The 9,361-nt window shown below is 47.9% G+C and overlaps 1 protein-coding gene across 2 annotated transcripts; it reads right to left on the bottom strand.

Moving 5' to 3' along the window:
• Positions 1–686: 686 nt before the first annotated feature.
• VPS33A (VPS33A core subunit of CORVET and HOPS complexes) lies at positions 687–9,316 on the bottom strand. Of its 2 annotated transcripts, XM_075718324.1 has the most exons (13): positions 9,215–9,316; positions 9,075–9,140; positions 8,830–8,957; positions 8,092–8,281; positions 7,207–7,323; positions 6,440–6,614; positions 5,525–5,718; positions 3,631–3,757; positions 3,377–3,444; positions 2,638–2,775; positions 2,138–2,275; positions 1,805–1,973; positions 687–1,223 (listed from the first exon to the last, which is right to left on the bottom strand). In XM_075718324.1, the coding sequence occupies exons 1-13, from the start codon at positions 9,314–9,316 to the stop codon at positions 1,030–1,032; spliced, it is 1,806 nt and encodes a 601-aa protein (XP_075574439.1). In that variant the 3' UTR covers positions 687–1,029. The 2 variants fall into 2 exon arrangements, with proteins under 2 accessions (XP_075574439.1, XP_075574440.1); XM_075718325.1 differs by lacking the exons at positions 3,631–3,757; positions 5,525–5,718.
• Positions 9,317–9,361: the final 45 nt, after the last annotated feature.

Here is a 9,361-nt window from a genome sequence, read left to right as displayed (position 1 = left end):
TGATCCCTTCAGAGGGTGACTGAAGTAAAAGGCTCAAGCATCTTCCTTGTAATTTGGGTACAGTTCGTTGTATTCTCAGTCAGTGCTGTTGACGTGCATGTAGATAGTTCAAGGTTTAGCTGCTGCTGCAGGAAACCCAATGAGTGCCTTGGCCAAAGCATGCAGGACAGTGAACTTGAGTGTGGCCTACAGGCAACTAACCGTGACAGCTTTGTTACAGTACAGCGCAGGCTAAGCAGGTCCTGCAAGTGCATTATTCTGGATGCCTGAGAGCTGCCAAGTTTCTAAACCTATTCAGTAAAAAAGTTCCTGCTTCCCCTTTACAGCAGTTCTCTTTCCATTCTACAATCAGTGTCCAAAGATGTGAGAAAATTTAGCTCCTGGGGCCTGGCCCTTGCTGCTGCCTGTTGCTGTGAATGTGCTGAGGCTGGGGGAAGCACCAGTTCCTTGGCATTCATCAGAAAGATGAGTAGGAACCTGAACCCTGGGTAGAGCAGAGGTGCAGCTGAGTACAGATCTCTGACTGCAAGAGATCCAGTGCATTGATGGAATATGTCAGGCACCAGAGAGTGAAAGACGGACAGGGAATATTGGTATGAAAACAGAAACAGAAAACATCCTGCCTCCTCAGCGTTTTAGGAAAGTAAAAAGAAGTAATCACACCTCCCATTAAATCTAAACTGAAAGAAAAAAAAAAGAAGCAATTTGCCAAATAGAAGGATGTGGGCAAATCCCCGCTCCCCCAGCGCTTGTTTGCCAATTCAGACCATGAGCAGGGATCTCCCTTTCTCCCATTGTTTATTTCATTGTTAGTGCCCTTCACCACTGCTTGTCTAGTAGGAAGTTCCACAAACAGTAGAAACACAAGTGCAGAGAGGGATGAGGGTAACTGCAGCATAAGCTGGTCTCAGGAGAGCTTCTTTCACTGTCTTGTTTCTCTGACGTTCAAGCAGCCATGCGAGAAGACCAGAAGCTGATGTGCCTGCGTCGCATAGGGCCCCTCACTTCTACTGTCTCTCCCCACAGACGCTAGAAAGGGGCAGGCTCCAGTTTTTCCATCAAGGATTTGATCCAACTTGTTCCATTGATCAGTTTTGTAGTGGCAATGACGTACTCTGTGCCTCCGTCTTCCATTTGGGACAGAAATCTCAGTGCAGCTATTTCTGCGTATGTCACACCTCCCAGGAAGAACACCAGAGTGACTCGGTTCTCACCATGTTGACCTGTGTATTCAGAGAAATTTACAGGTTGTCTTAGTTTTATTTTTAGATCTCCTCTCCATCAACTGTCAGTCAAACCCAAAATGATCTAAAACCGAAATAAATATAGAAGCTGAATTGGAGGAGAAACCTATTGGGTGGAATACGAGACAGGGGCCCTGAAATGCAGACTCTGCTCCCAGCTCTGGAGTCTCTTTACAGGATGTGCTTCTGCCTGCCCAGGCTTAATAGTAGGAGAGTGATGCTCACCTTGTTGTAAAGTAATCTTACTTACTAAAATCACAGTGTAAGGTTAGGGTTTGTTTTAGTACTCTGATGAGAAGCTAAACAAACGTACAGCTCTATAGTATCTTCAGTGCAAATGGTGCTGTGCATTAATAGCAGGCTGAATATGTGACTGGATGTTTTAAAGAAGCCAGAAAGCTAGCTGTCAAAAATGGGTTAGGTAGATCTCATACTGCAGTGGGATAGGGAGATGAGATATGATGCCTGAACTCTGCCAGCCCCGATTTCAGTTTGCCTCATTCCAGCCTAACAGAGATGCATCTCCCTTTAAAAAAATGGGAAAACAAAGCAAAACTTACGCTTTTTCTGAAGGCCAGTAGGTAGCTGTTGCCTCTCCTCAAAATGGGGACCTGGCAGCATCTTTAAAACCTCCTCTATGCTCCGCCACCCTGGCCGAGCCAGTAGCTGTGCCAGGCGTACGCTCAGTGGAGCGTAGCCACTGTACACGTAGGAGATATCATTGGGGTTCTGCAGGAGAGAGCGGAGTGTCAGCAGCAGGTGAGTGCTACTTCGTGCTGCAAAACAGCACCACAGAAATAAAATAAAATAATAAGATAAAATATGAAGGTTTTCCTGCTGCATATAATTCTGTCTTGTTAGATGTAATGTTCACTGCCGAGGTGCCCGTTTACCTGTTCATTAACATCATCCATCCATAAACGCAGGGTTTTCCTGATTGTTGGGTAGTTATTCCTACCACTTGTCTGAGGTTTCAGGAGTCCAGCCTTTTCCAAGTTGTTTAAGGTCAATATGTGTTCATAGCCATAAGTCTGCAATATGAAGAATTCACCTTTAATACCACATCAATAGTCCATGACCAGAGTGTTTACAGAAAAAAAAGGCAAAGACGTTAGTTTAAAAAAGTTTTTTTGTTTAAGATCTCTCTAGAATGTATCCCATCTAGAGTGTTTAAATCATGATAGCAAAAAGTGCAATGATATAAACCTCTCTGTATCTACATGTTGTAAAACACATATAAGCACCTCCTGAGTCACTGCTGCCAGCTCAGTGCTCTGTCTGTACGCACTGGATGTCAACACTAGCCGTGTATACTAGAATGCAAGTGTCATAGAGCTGAGACTTTGATGTGGATTTTCTCAGAAGTTTATCAGTCCAAAAGTTAGAGCCCAACCTGGAGAATCTCTCTTTTGTAATGGTCCAGAACCTTCTGCTTCAGTCCACTATTGCATACAGATTGCAAGCAAACAAGACGCAAGATCTTGATTAACGGATGTTTTTGAGCTATGCAGTCTTCAATATAATTGTTAACCTATTTAAAAAAAAAAAAAAAGGTATGTAAGCTCTTATTTTAAGAACCTGTTAAAGTGCCTAGAAGACCTGGAAAGAAAGATCTAGTTTTGCCTTGTATGTCCCAAACAGCAAGAAAGAAGGTGCAGCTGCTCTCCAGGCAGCTCAAGACCATCTATAAAACAGTGATCCAGCACGGGTTCCACCCAGCGTCTTTCTAAAGCATATCGATTCCACAGTCAATAGCTGGACTTTGACTGATGCACTGAAAAAGTTCTGATTAACGGTCTGGAACCTTTCACTCATCCCTCACAGCACGCAGTGCCCCTGTACAAGTCGAAGCACCCCAGCGTTACAGGCAATGATAGGTCACCGGAGCCTGGCAAAGCACACAGTACAGCACCGTCTCCAAGTACGTTCAGCGACGCGTGTCACTTGGAAAAGAACTGCCAATGTGCAAGGAGACGCAAGTGAGAGCTCACAACCTTGACACTGGAAGGAGACAGACATCATCTAGATCAGATGTTTCCTCTCTCAAAAACCCCAAATGGAAAAAAACCCAGAGAAATACATTGGGTTTATTTTGAAGATGTAAGAGTCACCAATTGTCATGATCTACTTACCTTGTCTGTGTCTATTCCAGACATGAACTCCTGTTCCACTGTTAAATTATCAAAGAAATCTTCAGACGCTTTGGGAAAGGAAGGAAAAATCAGTAGAACAGCAACTGGCAGCTTATTTTCTACATTTAACATTTCAGCAGAGATGCACTGGATGGAGCAAAGCCTATTTTTGCCAAGCTGAATGATGTCCATCAAGTTGTCTTGCATCTTGCTGTATTTAAATTAGTCAGACAGACTATTCAACGAGTACTCACTGGTGATGTCTTTGATGAGTTCTGCAATGGAGGTGTGGTTTGCTAGAGAACTTCTTGCTGCCTGCATGTGTGGCAACTGAGAGACAAACTGCTTAATCTCTCCAACGGTTTTCGCATGGTGTCGTTCCTAAAGAAATCCGTCGCTTAGATTAGGTCCTGTTCAGATTACTTTGCCACACACCAACTAGATAATTTTACCATGAGAAGTTTTTTTTACTGTACTCACTGCAACAGCAGATGCTGTTAGAGATATGCAACCTTACAGACAAAATACTTTAAATGCTTAAACGGAAGTCATAGCATTACCTGTAACAGCACTTTGATGATTAGAAGCAGCAGGACATAGTAAAATAGGATCATTAGACTGTTTTTTTTTCATTATACCAGCATTGCCAATCACTCTTCTCCACCTTTGTCTGACTTCAACCATCACTATCCGCTCCTCAGTTTCCCTACCAGAAAAACTACCTTTTTCATGCAAAAATGAGTTACTCTGCTAGCTGCCAGTAAACATGGAGCTCTAGGCAAATGCAGTCAGAGATGGGGGACATTTCCCCTCGAAGCAGTAGCAAAAGGTGCTGAGGAACTGGGCTGGCATGGTCTGCGTCCCTCTCGAGCAGACACCCGCCAGTCACTGTACCTGGCTGTAACAATGTCCCAGGTTTTGAGCAAGGACCTGATGAAGCACAAGGCAGACTTCAGCTCTCAGAGCAGTCCAGAGGTCTGTATTTCATTTGGGCTACTTGCCTCTTGCTGCAACTTGGAATAAAAATAACAATAATTTGACTCACATGTGGAAGATTTAAATGGGCAAGTGCAGGCAGGAGAGTGATAATGATGAAGCCTGCAATTTAAGAAGTCCTCTACTGCCAATATGCTGCTGTTTCATTATCACCTATTACCTCTGAGAATTTCTTAAATTTCTTTTTTTTTTTAACCACTATGAATAATCCATCTTTAGCACCTTCAGCACTAATATTGCAGTAACAGACATTTACTAGATGAGGCTGAGCACACAGTATTTCGGTTAAGGTAGCACTACCTCATCTTAAATGTGGCAGAAGTGAAGAGGCAAAGAAAAAACCAAGGAAATACAATCAAACAGTGTAACAAGTTCTCTCAAGGATCACCATGAAGTCTGAAAGCAGAGATACGGGATTTCACATCAGTCAGTTTATGAATCATCAGCAGGATGTTTTCAAACACCACCACCACACAGCACTCTCCAGCTTTGTCTGAGGTGACACATGAGCACGAATTTGAATTTACAGGTCAAACCTCCTGTAAGACAACAGTCTTTTTCACATTCCTATTCTTTCTATGCCAGCCATAACACTCTGTGAATGTACATTCTGGAGTTTCAGTTCTTAAAGCCTCTTCTCTGCATCCTCAGGGAATATAAAGGGAAAAGGACACTTCACTTAACAGGTAACAACAGCAACAAAGCGGAATTGATCAGTATGCTAAAAGTAACCTAAAATTATCACCTGACTGTTCTGCAGAGTGAAGAAAGCAATTCCTATTATAGGAACTATGGGCTCACACAGCAGAAATGTGGTTTAGGCTAGCTCTGAGACAAGCTTTTTAACAGCAAGGATAGGAAAAGCCCCAGAACAGAGGTGTGGGGAGAAGAGAGGATCCACGTTACTGCAGGATTCTTAAGAGGAGATGTGACCAACGCCTACTCAGAACAGGCGAAGTGGAGCTGATCTTGTCCCAGGACAGGGGAACAGACTGGAGGGGCTTCTGAGGACTACCTGTTTTTTCTCTGGCTGGGGGCTGGAGTAATCACTCCATGGCAACAGCTTGAGCTGCCAGTCAAAGCCCTGCTGAAGACAGACTGTATCTAACAACAAGAATGCCCAAGGGATGCACGGTCGGATACAGGCCTCACCTCAAAGGCTGCTGAGATGATCTTGGCTTTCTTGCTCAGCACTGACCCCACAGCATTGAAGTTCTTGTCTCGGATTTCAGCGTACAGCTCTTCAGCAGAGTTCAGCTGGAGCTTCTTGGGTTCTGTGGGGAGATCTTTCCCACCCTCACCCTGCTTCTTCGGGGCAAACTTCTCAGGAGGGAGTTTCACATAAGCTACCAAATGTAGAAAAATAACCCTTACAAGGACTGGAACTTCACCACCAGAAGTTAAGCAGGCTGTGGGAATGTGTCCCCTGAGCTGGAAATAGTTCTGAGCAGCAAAGCTAATATAAACGCCCAGACGACTCAGTGCCTGTGTGTTAATTAAGGAGAGTCTCCCTGTACTCACCCAGGGACCCAGAGACCTACACGCACATACATGATCAGAACGCAAGTGCTAGCTACCCTGCTACCAGAGAGGTTTGGAGGCAGCCCTCCAGCCAGTCTTCAGTACAGCAGGAGGAATTAAAACCTATAAAGGCCTCTCTGAAGTTTTTCTTACTACCCCCTCAAGAGCAGGACAGCGCTCTCGATGGCCTTTCACAAACTGTTCCTGACCCCTCAGTGTGGCAAAACGTGAACCAGCCAGGCGGGAGGGTGAAGGCATGCAGTGACATCCCTGCTCCCACACCACGTGTTCTGTGTCACCGTGTCTGCACCAGCCAACATCCAAAATAGTCCCATTTGGTAACATGCACTGTACTCAACTCCCCTTCCTAGGCAAAGAGAGCCAGAGCTGATCTTGATGGGCTCTAGCTTGTGACTGAACCATCCCTGCACTAAGTTCCACTGAGCTGCTCCCACGTCACTGTCATTTAGTGAAGCAGAAACCCACCTGACACACCACAACCTGCCCCAGCAATTGGAGACCTCCCCCTTACCCAGCTGTACTCACTGTTCTGAATTCCATAGATTTCATCTATCAGCCCTTCGTATGTCAGCTGCGTAGCTAAAGGCGTCAGCAGATCAACGTTGCGGTCCAGCAACAAGAGGGTATCAAAGACGGGAAATATCGAGTTCTGGCTTCCGGGGAACTCGCGCTTCATCCTGATCATCATATTAGCCACATGCTGAAAATAAATCATGTCGGTCTGGTTATGGTGCGGGCCATGACAGACGGATTTGACTTCTAGGCCCTACAAGCACACGCTTGTGCAAGTATGGGGCGCAGCCCTGTGTAAAGGAAGAGAATGGCAAGAGGGTTAATCTCGAGCCACTCTCTCATTGCAAAAGGTACCAATTAAACTGTAGGTTGATCAGAGAGAAGGAAAAAGGGTAAGTTATAGGGAGAGATGAAAAAGCTAAGGCATGAGCAGTAGGTTATGCATTTCCCACTTTATTCAGCCCTTCTGATATGAACAGAGCAGCTAAGTGTTAAAACTCCACAGAAAGAAGAACTGCTGAAAACACAAAGGCAGCGTAGCTGTGAGCAAAACATATGAAATCAGGTAAATCTTCCTGACAGGAAGACTTATGGAACAGCAAAGATTGTTCTTTTGGCCAGAGATGACAAAGACCTGATGGCCATGATCCTGAAATTCCAGTATGACAAGACGGGTCCATGGCTGGATTCAAAAAACCTGCAGGTGCATTTAACCAAACACTCCTTAAGGCAGTTCCAAAGAACAAGGTACAGTTTTTAAGCAGCAACATTTGCCTTACCCGGGCACACTCGCCCTTCCCAAAAATCTGTGGGATGGTTCCATAGAGAGCCTGCAGTGTCATCAGCCCCTTTGCCGCATGGTACAGACTTGTCTGGTCACTCTCTAGGTAACATTCCTAAACAACAAGAAGGATTCCCGATGGAAGGTGTTGATCCAACACAGCTGCTTCCACAGCAGAACGTGGTCTGTGTAAACAGTTCAGAGGAGACATAGTCTGGGGAAAAAACTACGGCTGTTGGCAAATACGGACCTTATCTGTGCTGTTACTGCATCCAATAATTTGATCAAACCATACACTAATATTTTTGAATGCCACATGCTACTCCCAGTTTGACAGAGAGACTAAGAGAGCCAGAAAGTGACTGCAAAGAGCCTCTCCTTCTAATTAGGCCCATCTGAGAGCACACCGCCTCACCAGAGCTGCCAACAAGCAGCTGCAAGCCCCGATGTGTCCTCTGGGCTATGCTTAGTAAGGCAGAGATGGCCAAAGAAACTCTCAAACCTTTCCATCCCCAGATGCAGCATTCACCATTGTATGTGGCTCTTTTGGCTGCGTATTGACACAAACCGTGCTGGCCCTTTGTAACGACCGAGTATTTTAAGCCTCATGAACGCTCATTTTGTGAGAGTAACGCCAGCAGTTAAAGCTAGAGGAACTGGGGCGCAGCTTGCTGTTGTGGTTATTCCTTCAGCGTTTAGTCAGGAAACACACAGAGAAGTTCAGGCTCAATTCAGTGCTCAGGATCAAGTCAGGTTCGCTCTGCAAGGCCCTTCCCTGCTGTGCGGGTCACCCACAAGCCCTCCGAGAGCCTCTCCACCAAACACCAACAGCCAACACAAAACCACACGGCGTTTTTTCCTCAAAGACGAGACGAGCGCTTACCTTGAACGCGCTCTCAGACTCCATGGAGAGCAGGTCTCCATCGAAGGGTATCAAGTCCAGGCTGTACTGCTCTCGGTGGATGAAGGACCCCAGCACGCCCTGCTCCTTCAGCCACTGCTCGCAGAGCAGGCTGCGGCGCGGCACGAAGAGGATGTGGAAGTCCCTCTGGGGAGAACGGCCTCTGTCCTCCCTGGAAGAGTCACAGGCAGGGGCACAGCAAACGGTAACTCAGCTGCGCAGGTAACCAGCACCGACCGCGGGCCGGGGGTACTGAATTCAAAGGAAACAGGAATGCCACGCTTGGTTATTATTACCAACTTCCATTCCTAACTTTGTATTTCAGAATATTGTTTACCCAGCCATGTGCATCCACAGCCACAGGTCTGAAACCAGGGCAAGGTCACTTGGTTTTCCTGCAGTTCTCAAACTGTCAATCAAAGCGTGACTCATTCCAGTTAATTAGAAGGAATATGCATCCTCTTAACGAGGAAGGCACCCTGTGCATCGCCAGCCAAAGTGAACACCCCCTCCCTCCCAGGGTGTCTTGCACGCCGACGCGAGCCTCCCCCCCCGCAGCTGTGGCATCTGCACGCAGTTCCCCGTTCTGAGCCCGACCGTGACAATTCGCAGGGCAGTTTCAGGCCAAAGCTGTCCCCTCCTTCGGCGGGCGCCCTGGCCGGCTCCCAAGGAGAGAAGCAGGAACCGAGCCCCCGCAGCCGCCGCCCTCCCCCGCCGTACCTCAGCACGTTGTCCGTAATGATGTCCATCAGCTCCAGCTTGGGCCTAACGAAGAAGATGATGTTCTTGACGTCCGCCTGCGGCAGGCGGCCCGGCTTGAGCGTGAACATCTTTTCCACCTCATGTTCCTACGCGGAGGGCAAGGCCGCTCGTTAGCCGCGGGGCGCTCCGGGGGCGAGGCCCGGCAGCGGAGGACCCGCCCCTGCCCCTGCCCCTGCCCCTGCCCCTGCCGCCGCCGCGCTCACCTTCAGGAGCGAGTACTGCGCGATCAGCCCGAAGGGCCCGGTCAGGTACTCGTCCCACACGATGGCCTGCGGGAAGGGACAGAGGCGTCAGGCGCGGGCCCGGCCGGGCGGCCCCGCCGCGGCCCCGCCGCCCCGCTCACCTTGGAGCCCGCGCATTTGTCCAGGAACTCGCGGAGCTCCCTGCGCCCCGCCTCGCGCAGCGCCGTCAGGTTCACGCGCCCCGAGCTGAGGTGCGCCGCCATCGCCCCCCGCGCCGCGCGCCTGACGCCGCCCCTCGGCTGGCGCCC

Source organism: Pelecanus crispus, chromosome 11 (genome assembly GCF_030463565.1).
Source record: "Pelecanus crispus isolate bPelCri1 chromosome 11, bPelCri1.pri, whole genome shotgun sequence".
Taxonomy (NCBI): Eukaryota; Metazoa; Chordata; class Aves; order Pelecaniformes; family Pelecanidae; genus Pelecanus; species Pelecanus crispus.
The sequence above is the reverse complement of the archived record's forward strand: the minus strand, read 5'-3'. Positions and strand labels throughout refer to the sequence as shown.

Excerpts from the sequence above, each read along its gene's own strand:
- VPS33A (XM_075718324.1), bottom strand. The coding sequence starts at position 9,316 with ATGGCGGCGCACCTCAGCTCGGGGCGCGTGAACCTGACGGCGCTGCGC. Across the intron at positions 3,445-3,630 it reads ACTCATCAAAGACATCACCA|CGTCTGAAGATTTCTTTGAT; the intron begins GTGAGTACTCGT and ends CCTTTCCCAAAG. Across the intron at positions 2,776-3,376 it reads CTGGAATAGACACAGACAAG|GTTAACAATTATATTGAAGA; the intron begins GTAAGTAGATCA and ends TTTTTTAAATAG.